The sequence below is a fragment of the Mobula hypostoma genome, chromosome 5 (genome assembly GCF_963921235.1).
Source record: "Mobula hypostoma chromosome 5, sMobHyp1.1, whole genome shotgun sequence".
In the NCBI taxonomy this organism is placed as follows: Eukaryota; Metazoa; Chordata; class Chondrichthyes; order Myliobatiformes; family Myliobatidae; genus Mobula; species Mobula hypostoma.
Window position 1 is genome coordinate 141,987,852 of NC_086101.1, and position 22,708 is coordinate 142,010,559.

The 22,708-nt window shown below is 40.2% G+C and overlaps 1 protein-coding gene across 1 annotated transcript in view; it reads left to right on the forward strand.

Annotated features, from left to right (window-relative positions):
- The window catches only part of LOC134347059 (trimeric intracellular cation channel type B-A-like), a 43,102-nt gene that overhangs the window by 9,453 nt on the left and 10,941 nt on the right, over nt 1-22,708 (forward strand). Inside the window, exons 2-4 of the mRNA XM_063049112.1 lie at nt 10,007-10,163; nt 19,428-19,612; nt 20,618-20,705. Of these exons, the coding sequence (XP_062905182.1) occupies nt 10,007-10,163; nt 19,428-19,612; nt 20,618-20,705 (430 nt within the window). The remainder of the gene's footprint in view (nt 1-10,006; nt 10,164-19,427; nt 19,613-20,617; nt 20,706-22,708) is intronic.

The window sequence follows — 22,708 nt, forward strand, 5'->3', positions numbered from 1 at the left end:
AATGGTAAGACACCGATCACTGTGCTAAAGTACCTGTTTCTTCAAAGTTCAAAGTAAATTTTATCATCAAAGTACACGTACGTCACCATATACAACCTAGAGATTCATTTTCTTGTGGGCACACTCAATAAATCTATAGAGTAATAACTGTAACAGAATCAGTGAAAGACTATCCAGCTAGGGTGTTCAAGCAGAGTGCAGAAGGCAACAAACCGTGCAAATACAAAAAGAAGAAATAATAATAATAAATAAGCAATAAATATTGAGAGCATGAGATGAAGTGTCCTTGAATGCAAGTCCATTGGTTATGGGAACATTTCAATTATGGGCAACTGAAGTAATCCCATTTGGTTCAAATGGTTGAGGGTAGTAAGTGTTACAGCACCAGGTTCAGGGAGTCCCAAGGCTCTTGTACGTTCTTCCTGATGGCAGCAGCAAGAAGCGCGTATGTCATGGATGGTAAGGGGGTGACCCCGATGATGGATGCTGCTTTTTTTGCGACAGCATTTTATGTAGATATGCTCAGTGGTTGGGAGGGCTTTACCTATGATTGGCTGGACCATATCCATTGCTTTTGTAGGATTTTTCTAGAATTAGGGGACATAGCCTCAAGATTTGAGAGAGTAAATTTAGGATGGAGAGGAGGAGGAATTGCTTTTCCCAAAGAGTGGTGAATCTGTGGAATTCTCTACCTGATGAAGCAGTGGAGGCTACCTCAGTAAATATATTTAAGACAAAGTTGGATAGATTTTTGCATAGTAGGGGAACTAAGGGTTATGGGGAAAAGGCAGGTAGGTGGAGATGGTCAGATCAGCCATGATCTTGTTGAATGGCAGAGCAGGCTCGATGGACCAGATAGCCTACTCTTGCTCCGATATCTTATGTTCTTGTGTTCCATTAAAGGGCTTTGGTGTTTGCATACCAGGGTGTGATGCAGCCAGTCAATATACTCTTCATCACACAGCTATAGAAGTTTGTCAAAGCTTTAGATGTCATACCGAATCTTCCAGACTTCAAAGGAAGTACAAGTGCTGCTGTGCTTTCTTTGTAATTGCGCTTATGTGCTGGGCCCAGGACAGGTTCACTGAAATAGTAACACCTAGTAATTTAAACTTGCCAACCCTCTCCACCCCTAATCCTTTGATGGGAACTGGCTCATTGACCTCTGGTTTCCTTTTCCTGTAATCTATAATTGGCTGTTGTTGTTATGACACCACTGAGCCAGATTTTCAATTTCCCTCTTACATGTTGATTCATTATCACCTTTGATTTGGCTTATGACAGCAGTGTCATCAGCAAACTTGAATATGGCATTGGAGTTGTGCTTATCCATACAGTCATAAATGTAAGGTAAGCAGGCCAGGGGGCGAAGACACAGTCTTGTGGTGCACCTGTGCTGTTGGAGATTGTGGAGGAGATGTTGCCAATCTGAACTAACTGGGGTCTGCAAATGAGGAAGTCCAGGATCCAATGGCAGACTGGGAGACCGCTTTGCTGAACACCTACGCTCTGTCCGCCAGAGAAAGCAGGATCTCCCAGTGGCCACACATTTTAATTCCACATCCCATTCCCATTCTGACCTGTCTATCCACAGCCTCCTCTACTGTAAAGATGAAGCCACACTCAGGTTGGAGGAACAACACCTTATATTCCTTCTGGGTAGCCTCCAACCTGATGGCATGAACATTGACTTCTTTAACTTCCGCTAATGCCCCACCTCCCCCTCGTACCCCATCCGTTATTTATTTTTATACACACATTCTTTCTCTCACTCTCCTTTTTCTCCCTCTGTCCCTCTGACTATACCCCTTGCCCATCCTCTGGGTTCCCCCCCCCCTTGTCTTTCTCCCTGGGCCTCCTGTCCCATGATCCTCTCATATCCCTTTTGCCAATCACCTGTCCAGCTTTTGGCTCCATCCCTCCCCCTCCTGTCTTCTCCTATCATTTTGGATCTCCCCCTCCCACTTTCAAATCTCTTACTAACTTTTCCTTCAGTTAGTCCTGACGAAGGGTCTCAGCCTGAAACGTCGACTGTACCTCTTCCTAGAGATGCTGCCTGGCCTGCTGCGTTCACCAGCAACTTTGATGTGTGTTGCTTGAATTTCCAGCATCTGCAGAATTCCTGTTGTTTCCAATGGCAGGTATTGAGGCCAAGGTCTTTGAGCTTATTGATTAATTTTGAGGGGATGATGGTATTGAATGTTGAGCTGTAGTTGTTTATCCATAGCATATCTTTTTTCAAAGATTTCAAAATTTTCAGTCAAATATGATTTCTTTGACAAAACCACATTGACTTTGGCTGATATCTTGATATTTTTTTTCCATCAGCTAGCCCTATTAAGCTAGCTAACCTGTGGCTTTCTGTGTCCTGTTTTGAATAAAGGTGTTACGATTGCTAATTTCCAATCTAGTAGAACCTCTATGAATCGGAGGAGTTTTGGAAAATTAAAATTTATCGGTTTCTCACTAGCCAATAACCACCAAATGAAATGTATCATAACCTGGAGAGTTGTTGACTGGTGGTTGCAATAATTTGCTTAAACGTTTCCATCTTAAGCCCACCATCTGTTCTGGGGCTTCGGCTGCCAATGTCCTCTTTCTTAGGCCAGTCTTTCAGGTGTCTGTCCCCAGTTGTAGCCAGTCTTCTTGGTAGCCTTCCTCTCCCAGGGATGAGGACTTGGGAGCTTCTGTAGCTCTGGGTTTTTATGGGATGGGGTTACTAGCCCCATATCTAACCCTGTTCTTTTTGTAGCTGAGCTTGGGACTATCCATTGCAAAGTTTTAAATGTTTCCTGGTGGTTGTAATTTTCCTGAGTTTTTCCCATTTGATGTAATTTTTATCCACTATAGTGAAAATACCTGTTTAATTCATTTCCCTTCTCCTTGTTCTCATTATTAACTCCTCAGACTCACTAATAGGACCAGCACTTTTATCAGTTTCAAAACTCTTTAGAATCTCTTACTATTGTTTTTATACAATTAAGTTGGCCATAAATATAGTCTAATTTGTTTTTTAATTCCTTGCCCAATTGTTATTGTCTCTTATGTTCTTTTCAACCTTTGACCTGCCACCACTTCTGTGCAATTATAAACTTTTTCTTAAATGTCATGTTTAATGTTTTCCTTTAACCATGAATGGTGATACTAAGATTCTCAAAAATGATTAAAGACTAAATTTCTCATTTTCCAATTATTAAATTGGACTTTTTATTTGGATTACTATCTTCACAGTACAGTGGAAAGTGTCTATGCCAATTAGCAGCAATGAGTGATGCTTAACATGTCTAACCAAGCTCAACAGTGGCACCAGCAGGATTGTCATAATGTAGCAACTTGTGAACGGTATTTAAATACTCCGAATGGAGGCCCAAAAACAAGGATACAGCAGTAGCCACATCACTACATCATTTTATTTTTAGTTTTGCCCAGAATTAGCTTTGCTGTTGACTACTGTAGAGGAGCCCGCTTCACAGAGCACTTACAGACTATAGGTCTTCTAAATCCATGATAAAAATGATTTTTATTTTATGAGAGGTATTGTTCATGAGAAGCTGGTGGTGCCTTAAATTGCTGCAATCCATTCTCATGGTGTTGCTAGGTAGGAAGTTTCACGTTCTTGACACCGGGGTAATTAACAACAGTGCAGAGATTTCAAAGCCTACTAGCAGTGTACCTATAATTGCCAGAGTTTATGAAGTTATTCTGTCTGGGTTGTACAGCTGATCTTCACAATCTTTAGTCATCAATCTCGGAATCCCTGGCTGTGATATTCAACTCTGTACGACTGATCACAATGCAAAGTACTGCCCTTGGTATAGTCCATGCTATTATCAATCTCGTCCTTCCAGTCTTTCAGAACATCTAAGTGATTGTATCGAAACATTGGACATTCAAGCAGAATAAGAATATTAAAGATCAAAGCACTTTGTTATCAAAGTACTTATGTATACATTATACAACCTTGAGATTCGTTTCCTTTCAGGCAGTCACAAAACAAAAACCCAAAAGGACCCATTTTTTTAAAAAAAGAGCAACAAACACCCAGTTGGCAGAGAAAAAAAAGCAAATTGTGCAAACAGTTAGTGTAAGCAAATAGCATTTATAATGAAAGTGAGTCCTTGGGTATGAAGCCCAGAGCAGGCCACCACCTCAGCCTCAGTTCAGCACATTGTGCAGTAAATGTCGCGGAGCCCACAGACATGAAACCTGGAGCAGCTAGAGCAGGCCTACAGCCTCTGCCTCAGTGCAGCAAAGAGCAGAGTCAATATTGCAGAGTAGCGAGCTGAACTGGCCTGACCCTCACCTCTGATCCTGACCTCTGCATTTTCAATCCATCTGGCTCAGCATTTAGATTGTCCAAACAGCAGCCACTTATGATATGTGCATGTGCATGCACAACAAGGAGCAGGACTAGATGTTGATGCCATCAACTTCTATCTTTTAATGACTGGTATCAAATGAAGTTTCCACTTAAATGAGGCATCAGGGTTTACATCACTAGCAGCTTGTTAATTGTTAGTTTATTCCATTCCTTTAAATAGAAATCAGAAATTCACCCTTTGGGTAAGCGTGGAACCAGAAAAGGCTTTGTAGTTGGCAGGAATGGCACTTATTGAGAATCAAAAATAGATAAATCGGCCATGTTTTTAAAGTTCCTGCATTTTTGGTGTTTATTTTTAATATTACCTCAGTGAACATTTCCCTCAGTCTTTTAGCACAGATTACATTTTAAGACTTTATTAACAATCCATTACAGTAGCCCTTCTGCCTTTTCTCAAAATGATAAATGATGCTGACCATTTCTTATCTTTTGGGGATGGAGCTCTGTCTGTCATGGCCATTTGGGGCCAGAAATGGCCACTTATGGCAATTCTTGTACTGTACTATGTTTTGCTAATCTTTGGAGGATTGAGCCCACAAGTGCATGTTCAGAATCAGAATCAAAGGTAGGTCCCAAGGGTAGGTCAGCAGAAACCTGATATTTCCAAATCAAAATTGCTTGACTTGAAGGGAAGCGAGGTGATCCTTCTAGGTCAGGGGTGTCAAAGTACTGGCCCGTGGAATGATTTGGGGGAAAAAAAGTATATTCATGACTATTTATTATGTATCTGTACAGCAGCCACTCTCTCTCCCTTGCTGCTCTCTCTCCCACCACTGTCCGTGCCACCTGCTGCGCCCGCAGCTTGTTGTGTACTTAGAAATCAATAGGTGGCAGTTAACCACCTGCTGTGCATGAGCACCTACCACCCTGCACTGAAGACTACTAAGGCCCCAGCTATGTTGTCAGACACAGTATAAACACACAGAGTACTCAGGTAAGTAACACATGTAGCAAGGCTGAGACTGTTTGCTGCTGTGGTTCAAAATGCTTTCCAAGAAAAGAAAAGTTGACATCGAAGGTCGGATATTCAACGATAACTGGAAAGATCTTTTTTTCTTCTGTGAGGTCAATGGCAAACCTGTGTGTCTGATATGCTTGCAGCAAGTGGCTGTGGCAAAAGAGTACAATATCAAACGACACTATGAGACATCACACGGAGAAAAATATGACAAGTATGCAGGACGACTCGGAACGCGAAAGGTGAATGAGCTTGAAGCAGCTCTGAAAAAACAGCAATCAGTGTTCACCAAAAGTCGAGAGACTCATGATGGAGCTGTCAAGGCCAGCTATGTTATTACCAACAAAATAGCTGCTGCGTCGAAGCCATACTCAGAGGGAGAATTCATCAAAGCATGCATGCTGATGGCGGCTGAGCTGGTAAGCCCTAAGAAGAGACAAGCTTTTGATAATATCAGCTTGTCAAGAAATGCTGTGGCAGAGAGAATTGGGGACCTTGCAGGAGATTTGAACAGTCAACTAAAAGACAAAGTGAAGTCATTTATTGCCTTCTCTATTGCAATTGATGAGAGCACCGACGTGACTGATTTATTCGTGGTGTTGATGCATCTTTGACCGTCACAGAGGACTTTGTGGAGATGGTGCCCATGACAAACACCACAACGGCGAGCGACGTTTTCTCCAGTCTCGTCAAGGCCTTGGACAGGCTGCGGGTTGACTGGAGTCACGCTGTCAGCGTGGCAACAGATGGCGCACCGTCCATGGTCGGGAAAAAGCAGGTGTTGTTGTGAAACTCAGAGAGAAAGTTCACACAGAGAATCCAGAGCAGGAATTCTGTAATTTTCATTGTATTATACACCAAGAGGCGTTATGTAGCAGGAGCCTGAAGATGGACAATGTCATGGATGTAGTAATCAAAATGGTTAATTTTATTGGAGCCAAGGGACTCAACCATCGGCAATTTGACACTCTTTTGTCCGAAAGTAATATTGGACACGGCCTACCCTACCACACTGAAGTCCGCTGGTTGAGCAGAGGGGTTGTGCCCAAACATTTTTTTCAATTACGTGCGGAAATTGGACTATTCATGAACGAGAAAGGAAAGCCAGTGGCAGAGTTGGATGACCCAGACTGGCTTCATGATCTTGCATTTTTGTTGGATATAACAGAGCAGTTAAATGTACTTAATGTTAACATACAAGGCCGCAACAAACTTGTTACCGAATACTATGACAGCATTCATGCCTTTCAAATTAAAGTAGGCCTGTGGGAGATGCAACTATCCCGGAGCAACCCAGCTCACTTCCCCTCTTTGCAGTCTGTGTGTGTCGCTCATGGGAATAATGACAACATGGACAGGTACAAGGACAAAATATCACGGCTGAAAAGTGAGTTTCAGAATCGTTTCCAAGTCTTCACACAGCCCAAGAAGGAATCCTCACTATTTTGCTCGCCGTTTGCCGTCAGTGCAGCATCAGATGTGCCGGAGGAACTCCAAATGGAACTAATTGAAATTCAGTGTAACTCGCTTTGAAATATAAATTTGAGACTGTGGGTCTGGACTCATTCTATCAATACCTGGGACTGATGTACCCCAAGATGACAGACTTTGCCTCAAAGATCCTTTGCATGTTCGGGACAACATATCTCTGTGAGCAGGCGTTCTCCATAATGAACATTAACAAATCCAAACTGTGCTCGCAGCTGACACACAGACATCTAAGTGACATTATGAAAATCACAACTGCCCAGAAACTGGTCCCTGATGTTGACAGGCTGGTTAAAGCCAAGAGGTGTCAGGTGTCTGGAAGCAGCAAGTGAAAAATGAGTGACACTGTTCGATGCACTGCTACATGTAAGCAAAATGCATTATGAAATATTGAGTGTCATAATATTGTGATTCATTCATTTTCTGACTATTCTATTGTAAATGTGATCACCTAAATAAAAATTAGAGGCTAACTGTGTTCATTGTCTGAGTTTGATTGCTGGAAGCAGGCTGGTAAAAATTAGGTGCAGTTCTGTAGCCTGCATTTACAATTTGTTTTGTTAGGTCTACATTTGTATCTGCTAATGTTTTATTTCAGATGGTTTACTAATGGAAAGGGCGTGGATCCCAAAACAATCTTAGCCAAAATAGCATCGTTTTTTCTTTCTCTCATCACAACTTTCTTGTAGTCTACGACTGTAAGTTAATACCAATCATAAAAAATAATGCTTGCTAGGCAATCTTAATAAGAAATGAAATTCGTAAAGTGAAACATTTTGTAGTTATAGCAGAGACTGAGACACATGAGAGCAGGTTGAAAAAACGAAGGCAACGAAAGCTGTGGGAGTACGAGTGCACAACTGATCCAGCCCACATGAAGTCACATTTTGCCCAATCCGGCACGTGACCTAAAATGAGTTTGACACCCCTGTTCTAGGTGATAAAGAGGATTAATAAAGAAGATGATCAACAATGGGAAGGTGCAAATTTCATTCAGTCGTCTTGTTTTTTCTTTGAATTATCTCATTTTGTTTGGTTTCATTTTGAGAGTTCTATTGCTTGTAAAGTTGTGAAGTGAAATACAGGTGTCCCCTGCTTTTCAAACGTTCGCTTTACGAAACCTCACTGTTACGAAAGACCTACGTTAGTACCCTGTTTTCACTTTCAGAAGGTGTTTTCACTGTTACGAAAAAAATTCAGCGCGCGATAAAAGGCAGCGTGTGCCCCGAGCAGCTGCTCTCCCCCGGATTCCCGCCGGCATTGCTTAAGCACATGCCTGTGAGCAGCTGTTTGCAGGATGAGTTCTATGGTGTCGGAAAAGCCTGAAAGAGCTCGTAAGGGTGTTACACTTAGCGTAAAACTAGACATAATTAAGCGTTTCGATCGTGGTGAACGAAGCAAGGACAGCGTGAGTTTGGCTTGTGGAAGTTGATGAAGATGATGTTGAAGAGGTTTTGGCATCCCATGACCAAGAACTGATAGATGAAGAGCTGATGCAATTGGAAGAGGAAAGGATAACAATCGAAACCGAATAAGTAATGATAAAGTACGACTTTAATTTTGAGGGGGTACGTAGGTTTAGGGGATATTTGCAAGATGTTTTGAGTCCTTACAAAGAACTGTGTGATAGAAAAGTGTGCGAGGCTCAGCAGTCAAGCAAGCCTTCCACATCAACCATAGCAGACGACAAACCTCGAACTTTGACATTGAGGGGGGCAGTCATAGGAGAAGATGAGCTGCCTGCTCTAATGGAAACAGATGACAAGATTACACCCCAGTGTTCCACCACCCCAACACCCAGGTCGCGGACAGATACTGTACCAATTCGCGGAGAACGCAGCAGTAGCCGGGAGGCACACAGCACACCTTTAAGAAAAATGCGGAAATAAACATGCTAATTAATTAGGTGCCACCCCACACGTAAATGTCGGCCCAGATCAGAGATGACGCAATCGGCACTGATCTGGAGCGACAATTACGTGTCAGGCAGCACCTAATTAATTAGCATGTTTATTTCGGCTTTTTTCTTAAAGATGTGCTGTGTGCCTCCCGACTACCACTGCACCCCTGCGTGCTTCGCGGCAATGTATCGGTTGGTGGCCCGGAGGGTGGGGGCCACTGCACCACCCAACCTGCAACGACTCAGTCTAACACACCATCATCAGTGTGCTCGGCGCTGTCTTCCCGATTCCCGTAAGTGATACACTGTACATACATTATTTCTACTTTATATAGGCTGTGTATTTTTATGTGTTACTTGGTATGATTTGGCAGCTTCATAGCTTAAAGGTTACTGAAGAGTGCTTGCGCCATGTTTTTGCCAACAGCGCTTGCGTGAGATTTTCTGCCGATGGCGCTTGCGCGAGATTTTTGCTATGGAGAACAGTTCAGCAATGATTGTGGAAAAGTATTTCTACTTTACATAGGCTGTGTATTTTTATGTGTTATTTGGTATGATTTGGCAGCTTTATAGCTTAAAGGTTACTGGAGAGCGCTTGTGCCGTGGTTTTGCCAACAGCACTTGTGTGAGATTTTCGCCACGATTGTGGAAAAGTATTTCTACTTTATATAAGCTGTGTATTTATCATATCATTCCTGCTTTTACTATATGTTACTGTTATTTTAGGTTTTATGTGTTATTTGGCATGATTTGGTAGGTTATTTTTGGGTCTGCGAACGCTCACAAAATTTTCCCATATAAATAAATGGTAATTGTATCTTCGCTTTACGACATTTCGGCTTACGAACCGTTTCATAGGAATGCTCTATCTTCGGATGGCAGGGGAAACCTGTAATCTTTGGTGTAGTTATTACACAGATTTCCCCAAAATATTCTTACCTAATCAGGCATGTTAGCTGTTGGGAAATGTAAAACTTGTTTGTGCTTTCTAGTGCAAAGCTTGAGTGTTAACTGAGGGACGGTAAAGAGAGAAGATCTTGAAGCTTGGTGACAGAAGTGAAAATAATTTTATTCATTCACTCAGACAAATTGCAACTTCCTTTGTAATTCCTAATACCTACATTAGTATAATTGTCTAATTTTCACATTTTTGTTAATGTTAGTGAATAAAGTTAATATAATTAGTTTGTGGTCTGTAATCATTAGCGATACACTGGCTTGAATGAAATGTGTTTGCTTTGTTTTCCTAAAACCGATGTTTTAATCTTCCATGCTACAGGTGTAATACAAGTTGCACATCGCAGTCCATTTGCATGTTGGTTCAGCGGTATGCTTTCCTGTTTTGGTGGAGCAATTCTGGCATCTTTGCTTCTAGGTGAACCTCCCATTGAGCCATTTACAAACAACAGAAATATGATACTAGCTTCTGTAATTTGGTAAGTGTGAAGGATAAATATTTTAGTGACTTTGGGCAACATCCAGTCTCTTTTAAAGGGCTGTTTGCCCCTCTTAAGTGTTTCACTATTGCTATTTAACTCCTATTGCCAGCTCTTCTGATATGAAAAGTAGATTAATTTCAAAACTCTGGGTTGTGCTTCCATAAGTCTTTCCAGTGGTGTAGTTCATGTTAGCAGTGGATTAGCGTGTTTTTAAGATTGATGATAACTTTTCATTCCTTTTGTTAGTAAACTTGTACTGTTGAGATATCCTCACAAACATGTTAAAATAAGTTCTGATGTAGTAAGTATGCCAAAAATGTTTGTAATTTAGGATACCCAATATCAGATTTCCCTTGTTCTTTTTCATTCCCTTATCACTTTTGGTAAAACTTTTTCTCGCCATCTTTATGGCCTTGGTTTTCTTTCTGTGCTTGTGCTAGAGTAATTCTATACCTCTTAGCCAGGATCTATACAAGATTATTGTTATACTTAGCTTTGAATTCTGTTGACATACAAGAAAATGAATTTCTTTTTACAGCTTTATTATCGTTGTCCCTTTTTGTACCCTGTGGTGCATTGGGTGGATTTTTTTTTTGCTGTTTCTGTAGCATTTGACTTTTTTACCAGACTGATTGCTCGCTCAACGCTCAACCCAACACATGGTAAGTGTGCAAGGAGCTGGCCAGATTTGAATTCGGGACCATTCATCTTGAAGTCTGGTGCTGATGCCACTGCAGCAGCCGGCTTTTATTGTTGTTTAAGATGAAAGATTCAATTATAGAATTCAATTCTTTTACACTTTTGTTACATTGTACAATTTTAGGATGTACTGGCTGATCATTATATACAAATGGTATAAGAGTATTATTTTGATGTACTCTTACCAAGTGATCATTAATCCTGTTCCTCAGAATTTTCTGCATAGCTTCCCTACGATTGATGTTGGGCTCATAGCTTTTCAATGCTGCCTTTATTGAAATGGGATATCAGTTTAGAACCTCTTCAGTAGATAATTACCCCTAACTTGTCCAATTCTTCCTGCTAACTATCTAACATCTCTTATTCATCTGTTTGCTTCAATATTGTGCTCTTTTAAAATCCAGCCTAACTACTGTTCGCTCTGAGCTGCGCAGTGACTGAAATGTTCCTACGCACACAGCCTTTGTTGCCACTGGAATTTTCTCTTATATAATGTTTTATTAAAGTGCTGCAGTTTTAGACTGTAAAATAGACATACAGACCAATCAATAAATCAAATAAAATTAATTAATTCCTGCTCAGAGCAATGAATGGTTGGTTGTGCAGCTGTAAAAATAAATTAGAGTGAACATTGAGCCTAGGCATGTTTATGCTCATGTCCTGACTTTCAGATCATTTAGACCATAAGACAAAGGAGCAGAATTAGGCCATCTGGCCCATCAAGTCTGCTCCGCCATTCAGTCATGGCTGATTCTTTTTTTTCCTATCTCCTCCTCAACCCCAATTCCCAGCCTTTGCCCCATAATCTTTGATGCCATGTCCAATCAAGAACCTATCAATTTCTGCCTTAAATACACCCAGTGACCTGGCCTCCACAGCTGCATGTGGCAACAAATTCCACAAGTTCACCACCCTTTGGCTAAAGAAATTTCTCCGCATCTCTGTTTTGAAAGGGCGTCTCTTTCTCCTGACGCTGTGCCCTCTTGTCCTGGACTCTCCCACCATGGGAAACATCCTGTCCACATCTACTCGGTCTAGCCCTTTCAACATTCAAAACGTTTCAAGGAGGTCCCCCCTCATCCTTCTGAATTCCAGCGAGTACAGACTCAGAGCCATCAAATGTTCCTCATATGATAACCCTTTAATTCCTGGAATCATCCTTGTGAACCTTCTCTGGACCCTCTCCAATGCCAGCACATCCTTTCTAAGATGAGAGGCCCAAAACTGTTCACAAGGTGAGGCCTTAGCAGTGCCTTATAAAGCCACAGCATCACATCCTTGCTCTTGTATTCTAGACCTCTTGAAATGAATGCTAACGTAGCATTTGCCTTCCTCACCGCTGACTCAACCTGCAAATTAACCTTCAGGGTGTTCTGCACAAGGACTCTCAAGTCCCTCTGCATCTCAGATTCCTGGATTTTTCTCCCCGTTTAGAAAATAGTCCACACATTTATTTCTTGTACCAAAGTGCATGACCATGCATTTTCCAACATTGTATTTCATTTGCCACTTTCTTGCACATTCTCTTAATCTGTCTGCATCCTACCTGTTTCCTCAACACTACTTGCTCCTCCACCAATCTCTGTATCATCTGCAAATTTGGGAACAAAGCTATCTATTCCATCATCTAAATCATTTATATACAGCATAAAAAGAAGTGGTCCTAAAACTGACCCCTATGGAACACCACTAGTCACTGGTAGCCAACCAGAAAAGGATCCTCTTATTCCCACTCACTGTCTCCTACCAATCAGCCAATGCTCTAACCATGTTAGTAATTTTCCTGTAATACCATGGGCTCTTAACTTGGTAAGCAGCCTCTTGTCTAGCACCTTGTCAAAGGCCTTCTGAAAGTCCAAATATACACCATCCACTGCATCCCTTCTATCTATCCCGCTTATAATCTCCTCAAAGAATTCCAACAGGTTCATCAGGCAGGATTTTCCCTGCAGGAAACCATGCTGACTTTGTACTATCTTGTCCTGTGTCACTAAGTACTCCATCACCTCATCCTTAACAATTGACTCTTAACATTTTCCTGACCACTGAGATCAGATTAATTGGTCTATTACTTCCTTTCTGCTGCCTTCCTCCTTTCTTAAAGAGTGGAGTAACGTTTGCAATTTTCCAGACCTCTGGCACCATGACAGAGTCCAATGATTTTTGAAAGATCATTTCTAATGCCACCACAATCTCTAATGCTACCTCTTTCAGAACCCTAGGGTGCAGTTCCTATGGTCCGGATGACTTGTGTACCTTGAGGTCTTTCAGCTTTTTGAGCACCTTCTGTCTTGTAGCAGTAACTGCACCCACCTCTCTTCCTTCACACACTACAACATCAGGCTTATTTATTACATCAGGCTTGTTTATTTATTATTATTATTTTTATTTTATTTACTTTTTTTCTCTTCTATATTATATGTTGCATTGAACTGCTGCTGTCAAGTTAACAAATTTCACATCACATGATAAATCTGATTCTGGTCAGGCTAGTGACTTCTACAGTGAAGAATGAGGTAAAATACTGATTTAATTCATCAGCCATCTCCTTGTCCCCCATTATTATTTCTCCTGCCTCATTTTCTAGTGGTCCTATATCCACTCTCACCTCTTTTTTAAGCATATTCGAAAAAACTTAGACTATCCACTTTGATATTTACTAGCTTGCTTTCATATTTCATCTTTTCCCTTCTAATGATTTTTTTAGTTGCTCACTGTAGGTTTTTAAAAACTTCCTAATCCTCTACCTTCCCACTAATTTTTGCTTTGTTGTATGTCTTTTCTTTTGCTTTTACAATAGCTTTGACATCCTTTGTCAGCTGTGATTGTACTATTTTACCAATTTGAGTATTCTTCATTTTTGGAATACACATGTCCTGTACCATCCTCATTTTCCCCAGAAACACATACCATTGCTGCTCTGCTGACATCCCTGCCAACAGCTTCTTCCAGTTTGCTTTGGCCACCTCCTCTCTCATTCCATTGTAAATTCCCTTACTCCACTGAAATACTGCTACATCAGACTTTACTTTCTCCCTATCAAATTTCAAGTTGAACGCAGTCATATTGTGATCACTGGTTCCTAAAGGTTCTTTTACCTTAAGCCCCCTAATCACCTCTGGTTCATTAGATAACACCCAATCCAGTATAGCTGATCCCAATCTGAAAATCACAAAAATGCCCGACGCAGGCCCCTCATGGTCTGAGTTGACGTTCCCCTCGATGTTCCTCCCCCCAGTAGGCTCAGTGACAAACTGCTCTAAAAAGCTATCTCTTAGGCATTCAACGAACTCACTCTTTTGAGGTCCATTACCAACCTCCCTCCAAATCTCCCATAACTACCATAACATTGCCCTTTTGTCTTGCCTTTTCTATTTCCTGTTGTCCACCTTCCAGCCATTGTTGGGAGGCCTGTATATAACTGCCATCAATATCCTTTTACCCTCGCAGTTTCTTAACTCAACCCACAAGGATTCAACATCTTCCAATCCCATGTCACATCTTTCTACTGATTTGATGCCATTCTTTACCAGTAGAGCCTTCCTATCTCTCCGATATAATGTGTAACCTTGGACATTCAGCTCCCAACTACAACCATCATTCAGCCACGATTCAGTGATGGCCACAACATCATACCTGGCAATCTGTAATAATGCAACAAGATCATTCACCTTATTCCTTATACTACATGCATTTAGATACAATACTTTGATACAATATTTGCTATTCTTTCTGATTTTGCATCCCTAATGATCTGATACACAGCCTGTTGGCTGCAACTAAGTCCCATCACCTGCCTGCCCTTTTTGATAATCTGACTGCATGCTATCTTTACTTTTTAACCATCGTCCTTTCTTGAGTCTCTTCACTCTGGTTTCCCCCCCCCCCGCCCCGCCAAGTTAGTTTAAACCCTCCCCAACAGCTCTAATAAACCTGCCCAATAGAATATTGGTCCCCCTCAGGTTCAGGTGCAATCTGTCACTTTTGAACAGGCCATACCTCCCCAGAAGAGATCCCAATTATCTAAGAACCTGAAGCCCTGCCCCCTGCACCAGCTTCTCAACTACACATTTATGTGCCAAATCATCCTGTTTCTACCCTCACTGGCGCATGGCCATAGGCAGCAATCCAGAAATTACTACCCAGGAGGTCCTGCTTCTCTGCTTTCTACCTTGCTCTCTAAATTCTCTTTTCAGGACCTCATTGCTTTTCCTTCCGATGTCATTGGTAGCACCATGTATCAAGACATCTGGCTGCTCCCCCTCCCTCTACAAAATGTTGTGGACTCAATCTGAGACATCCCTGACCCTGGCACCTGGGAGGCAGCATACCATCCGGGTGTCCCGTTCATGTCCACAGAATCTCCTGTCTATACCCCTCACTATTGAGTCCCTTGTCACTACTGCTCCCTTCTCTCTCCCTTCTGCACCACGGACCCATGCTTAGTGCCTGTAACTGGGCTGCCGTGACTATCCCCCAGGAGGCCATCCCCCACAAAAGTATCCAAAGCGATATCCTTGTTTTTGAGGGGAATGGCCACAGGGGTGCTCTGCTCTATCTGCCTCTTTCCATTTCCCCTGATGGTCACCCAGCTACTCGCCTCCTACAACTTTGGGGTGACTACTTCCCTGTAACTTTGATCAATTATATCGTCACTCTCCCATAAAAGCCGAAGGTTATCCAGTTGCTGCTCCAGATCCCTAATACGGTCTTCAAGGAGCTGCAGCTGGATGCACTTCATGCAGATCTAGTTCCCTGGGAGACTCTGGGTCTCCCAGTCGGCATGAAGAGCACACCACAACCATTTAAATAGTACAGTAAGAGAGGGGGGAAAAAATACCCCAAAAAGGAAACGTTAACAGATGCTTTACACAGAGCCGACTCCTCTTCTGAGCCAAAGCCTGTCACTGAGATCAAATGGCTACAATACCATGAGCATGAGTGATTTATCAATTTATTGTGATGCCCTTTGATACATAATGAAATCAGATTAACTTCTCAGTGGCCTGTGATCCTAGTCCCCGGCCTTTTGTGCAAAAATAAATAAATAAATCACACATGTATTTGTAAACATGGGGGATTCTGCAGATGTTGGAAATCCAAAGCAACACACACAAAATGCTGTTGACCTCAGCAGGGCAGGCAGCATCTACGGAGGGGAATAAATGGTTGACATTTTGGACAGACACCATTAACCTTGGCCGAAAGCATCAATGGTTTAGTCCCTTCCTTTGATGCTGTCTGGCCTGCAGGATTTTTCCAGCATTTTTGCATGTTACTCAGATATTTGTAACTTTAAAAGTATTCCACTTAGTGAAAAGGAGATCAGGTTATCCTTAAGTTTGACAAAGCATTATCAGACAACTTACTTAGCCTATTTCCTTAAAGTTGATTTTTCATATTATCCTACTCAATAAGTTACTCGGTACCAGTATAAGTCTTAAGTGACTAAATTGGGTGGATTAACTTCGTTATTTGTGAATAAATGCATCACATTGGGAACTCTTCAGTCCTTTGGCACAACTTCTATATCAAAGGATGCTTCAAAAATTATAATAGCCTTGTTTCTTCCTCTGCTTGTTGTGTATTTGCTTAGGCTTTCTGTCAGATGCTTATGCTTTTTTCCTCAAATGATCTTGATGTTCCATCTGTGTTTGCTCTTTTTTTTTACATTATTTTAATATAGAAAGAAAAATCAGCAAATACCCAATTTAGTATTGTTGCTGTTCCTTCCTTTTCTAAGCTTGATTTCTACAATGTTTTGTTTTCCTATTGCATTTTAAATCAGTTCTCATGACTTACAATAGCTGCATTGGCCTTAGTGTTATTTATTATGTTTATTTGTATCAAAATCAAGCATTATGAATTCGTAGCCATTTTTGATTATGCATTTTTCTTCATAGCTTTTTAATTTCTGTTAATGGATCTAATTATGAAATTAATGGGAATAGTCCACAAATAGAACATAGAATAGTACAGCACAGTACAGGCCCTTTGGCCCACAATGTTGTGCCGACCCTTAAACCCTGCCTCCCATATAAACCCCCTCCCCACCTTAAATTCCTTCATATACCTGTCTAGTAGTCTCTTAAATTTCACTAGTGTGTCCGCCTCCACCACTGACTCAGGTAGTGCATTCCACGCACCAACCACTCTCTGAGTAAAAAAAAAATCTTCCTCTAATATCTCCCTTGAACTTCCCACCCCTTACCTTAAAGCCATGTATTGAGCAGTGGTGTTCTGGGGAAGAGGCATTGGCTGTCCGCTCTATCTATTCCTCTTAATATCTTGTATTACTCTATCACGTCTCCTCTCGTCCTCCTTCTCTCCAAAGAGTAAAGCCCCAGCTCCCTTAATCTCTGATCATAATGCATACTCTCTAAACCAGGCAGCATCCTGGTAAATCTCCTCTGCACCCTTTCCGATGCTTCCACATCCTTCCTATAGTGAGGCAACTAGAACTGGACACACTACTCCAAGTGTGGACTAACCAGAGTTTTATAGAGCTGTATCATTACCTCGCGACTCTTAAACTCTGTCCCTCAACTTATGAAAGCTAACACCCCATAAGCTTTCTTAATTACCCCATCTACCTGTGAGACAACTTTCAGGGATCTGTGGACATGTACACCCAGATCCCTCTGCTCCTCCACACTACCAAGTATCCTGCCATTTACTTTGTAGTCTGTCTTGGAGTTTGTCCTTCCAAAGAGTACCACCTCACACTTCTCCAGGTTGAACCCCAGCCCACTTCTGCATCCTATCAATGTCCCTCTGCAATCTTCGACAATCCTCTACACTATCCACAACACCACCAACCTTTGTGTCGTCTGTAAACTTGCCAACCCACCCTTCTACCCCCACCTCCAGGTCCTTAATAAAAATCACAAAAAGTAGAGGTCCCAGAACCGATCCTCGTGGGACGCCACTAGTCACAATCCTCCAATCCAAATGTGCTCCCTCCACCACAACCCTCTGCTTTCTGCAAGCAAGCCAATTCTGAATCCATCTGGCCAAACTTCCCTGGATCCCATGCCTTCTGACTTTCTGAATAAGCCTACCGTGCGGAACCTTCTCAAATGTCTCACTAAAATCCATGTAGATCACATCCACTGCACTACCCTCATCTATCTGCCTGGTCACCTCCTCAAAGAACTCTATCAGGCTTGTTAGACACGATCTGCCCTTCACAAAGCCATGCTGACTGTCCCTGATAGCATGGTAAATACAATGAAAGGCATTATCAAGATACTGCTCCAATAAAGAATTTGCTGTGCTCCCCCAAATAGAAATGAGTTTAAATGTTACAGGTGGAAACTTGACAGTTAATTTTTGCAGTACTGACGAATGATGTGCATTATTTGCCCAGTTACAAACATCTTTGATAACTATGTTTCAGAATGCTTCATTTTAATTGCAAGTGGCTTTGTATTGCTTTTGGTTCCATATTTCTGTCTTTCTTTCATGTTATTAAACCCCAGTTTTGGTGTCGCCTAATTTATACTAAACCAATTAATTCCCATTTTGTTAACCCCTCTTTACATTTTGTAGGAAATACATCGGACATTGTCTCCTCTTAAGTATAATGGTTTTTGTCGAATCTTCAATTGTTACTTTATAGCCTCTTTTTTTTTACACAAATTATAGGATTTTTCTTTAGCATCATTCTATGTTCTAAGGGCAAACTTTCATTTCATCATTCAAGACAGGACCTATAAAATACAAATTTAACCATTGTATTAAAAGCAAAGGCTTCAGTATTTTCTGGGAACACAGTTGCTTATATTTGAAGTTTGTCATTAATGCCTGTTGAGAATATGTTCCCTGCTATTGTTTGACAAAGAGGGAATATTAAACAAATAGTGATGTTTTGACTTGTTGAATAATCCAAATGAGTATTGATAGAGTATTTGCAAAATTAAAATTTGGAAGGATTTTCAAATATGGTTCTCTCTGATCTGAGATTCTGATTAAATATATTGGTAACCATTACTTGCAAGATCAATTTGTTTTCCAGCATGCTTTACTATTTTACTGATTATTTTTTTTTTTGAAAGTTTGCCTTGAGAATAAAGAACAATTTCTGTAGAAACTGGATATGTTGATGCCTTCATGGTATTATCTCTTTTCTCTGATGAGAGCTGACATTTCAAAGAGTCAGTGCCCAAACTTGTTGTTCAGGCCAAAAGTTTCTTATTTGCAAACTTTACTGATATTAGTGTGCAAAGTTGGTAAAGGGGTGTGGAGTGATGGTAGGAGGAGGCATAAAACACCTTTGCAGCAATTTTATTATAGCTTGTTCCATGGTGCCGTTTGTATGGAAGTACATATATTTCTTGAAGTGAAATAATCTAGACTGTTTCAATGTTCTCTGTCAATTGGCTTAGATAAAACATAGATTTTACCTCTTTGTGAATGAAATGGGAGGAAAACCCAGGAATATGTAATTATATTAACTTGGATTTTTGCAGTGAAGCAATTTTCCTTGTCAAGATACTTTAGATTCATATATAATACTGCTTTCTCTAAAGGTCAGCCCTCTTATTTTCTTGATATTTTTAGGTATTTAATATTCTACTGTCCATATGACAAGTTCTACAAATGTTGCAACTTTTTACCAACCAAATTATTTATAGCTGGTATGAAGGAGGTAACAAGAGCCCGCAAAATTGTTGCAGGAGTAGTGGATGCACACAACCGCTACAGAAATGGATGGCTTGCTGTAATTGCTGTTGGATGGGCTAAAGGTAAGAGGCTGTTTCATTCATATTGTACATGTACTTTTCTTTTCGCCTTTTCTTTTATTCTTGCCTCCTAGTTGTGAAAAATGCTAAAACGTGTTGTCATGCTATTCCATTCGTATTCTCCAACTTCTGCTACTGGGTAACAATTAGAAGAAGGAATTTGATTACCTCTTGTGTTTTTCCATCATCACATAATTGAATAATGTTGCATGGCAGAGAGGGGTATACAGTTTCTTCAAGACAAAATACAATTATGGAGTACAATTATTTATCTCTTCCTTTTCAAAGTTCACAGTACATTTATTATCAAAGTAGGTATGCCATGTACAACTTTGAGATTCGTCTTGCAAGCAGCCACAAAGCAAATAAACACAACAGAATCCACAAAAAAACCCACGCCACAAAGACTGTCAAATATTCAATGTGTGAAAAAAGAATAAATCATGCAAAAGATAAAAAAGTAAATAAATAATACACAGAACAGGAACTACATAGTTGCCAAAAGTGAGTCCACAGCCATGAAACCAGTTCATCGTTGAGGCGTGTAAACTCTTACGGATCAGTGAGCTGAACACCGGTTCATCCTTCACCCTGAGCTTAATGCTTTAATGTTTTTATTCTGGCTCGGTGCTTAATTCAGCTAACCATTGGTTTGTTTTTCGCTCTCGGGCCTGGGCCGCACTGCTTCAATTCAGTCTGAAGTCCGTTCCACCAATATCTGCTGCGGCATTACCTGCATTCTCAAGAGTCCATTTCATGGAATCCTTCAGGATACTGCAAAAACTCCAGGTCATTCAGATGGTTCAGAAGCACAACTGCCAAATGGAAATTACAGGTCGCAGATTGCAGTGATCGTAGTTTCTAAAATCTATTATTTAGTAGAATATTTAGTAGTTTTGTTAGCTGCGCGTAAAATGTTTTCGTGTCTCACCTATGCTGTCTTGGGAACTGTGATATTCAGTTATTACACTATTGTAAATATTAATTTTTTGCAGTGTCTATCCACAGGTGCTGGTTCTGGCTTGATATCCAATTTCGAACAACTCGTGCGTGGTGTCTGGATCCCTGAGAGAAATGAGTTGCTGAAAATGTCCTAGTATGTAATGGTTTCAACATTGTGTTGCATTTGTTTTAAATTGAAGTAACAATGAAAGTACTGAGCTATTTCCAATTTTTTGGCTGTCCTCTTTAGAAAAAAAAAATTGCTTTAAATCTTAATGCCCCATTTAATTTTCTTCCTTCAAGATAACAGGTAACATGATTATTTTCAGAAATGAAAATAAAGTGTAAATTGTGGCAGCAGAGTATATTGGAAATATCGTTGCTTACGGGATTTCACAATTATTAGAGTAAAGATTAATGTGCTTGTGAAAAAACTCTAAATTAATCAAAAAGCCAGATGATCAATGCCTATACTTGTAAGGAAAGATCTTTAATAACATTACAATTATTTCTTCTCCTGTCTGGGAAAGGAAAAGAATATATTCTTGTCTATTTTTCCTCGTCCTGGTGTAAGTAGAATATCTTGTCATCTTTATAGGGAGACAGAAGCTCAACATCATTTTTAAATTAATCACTGCTTTGGCCCTCATCCTTCCACCCCCCACCCCTTCCCTTTGAATATGAAGAAGTTATTTTCTGCCATAATGGCAGTAAATGAGCAAAACCTAGTCAGACTTTACTTTCCTTATTTTGAGTTTAAGAATATTTTGTACAGAACAATATACCTTGGATGTTGAAATTCTGGAATGTAAATAAAATAAGTGTTGAAATAGTCAGAAGGTCAAGCAGCATTGAGGGTGAGAAGCGTTTTGGATCAGTGCCTTTTCATTAGAATAGGGGATGTCTCTAAGGACATGAAAGGCAGGAAAGATTAAACTGTGAAAGAAGTAGTTCTGAATGTAACATGAGATCTGATAAATGCCATTGTAGCATGTTATTCCATATTACAAAGTTCCGAAGTGTTTTTGTTACTGCTGCTGTCATAAAATCTTCCTTCTATTGCTATTGTAGGTGAATAGACATTACCCCCTTTGCAATTGCCCATTGCTGAAATAGCAATTTCTAAATCTTCACTGTCCCTTTGATCCATTCACTTGAGGCAGTTTAATTCTTGCATCTATGCACATAAACCTGATGTAATTTAGTTGATAAAATTCTGATTATTTCTTCCATTGAAATCAATAGGCTGATCAATTGTGAAAATGTAAATTGTCATTTCCTTTGTGAACAAGACTTGGGTAAGATTACTACTGAGTAAGAACTTAAAATATTCTGCACTACTTAAACCATTCTGCAGTATTGCAAACCTGAGTTCACTTTACCAATTAGACCAATGCACAGATGATTCATCCTGGAGTAATACTTTACAATAACATATTAGAATACTGTATTCAAAGGTGCTCTCAAAATGTATTTCTTTTTTTTAATATAATTTTTATTGAGTTTTCAAAAAGAATACATGAAAAGATAAAATCTACCCCCCCCCCCCCATATATATAGTCCTACCTAAAAAGAAAGAAAGAGAGAAAAAAGAAAAGAGCCGCCTGGGTATTGGAAGGTTTCCACATGCTCCATGGGATTCAAAATAAATTTGGTATAATTATTCGTTACTTTCCCCAAGGGACCAAGGTCTTTATCGGAGCACTTAAATATGCCATCCTATCTTTTGTAAATAAGGGCGCCAAATATTCAAAAATGTTACATATTTATCTCTTAAATTATAAGTAATTTTTTCGAGTGGAATAGAACTAGCCATTTCATTATTCCAACGATCCATACTTAAATACGAATCAGATTTCCAAGTAACTGCTATAGTCTTAGCTCCTGCCAATACAATTTTTATAAGTTCTTTCTGATATTTATTCAATTTAAGTTTCGGTTTTATCCCTTCAATATCACCTAATAGAAATAATACAGGGTTATGTGGAAGTTAGTTCCAGTAATTTGTTCCAATAAGACTCTTAAATTTATCCAAAAGGGTTGAATTTTAAAACAAGACCAAGTAGAATGTAAAAAAAGTACCAATTTCTTGATTACACCGAAAGCATTTATCAGATAGATTTGAATTTAATCTATTTATTTTTTGTGGTGTAATAT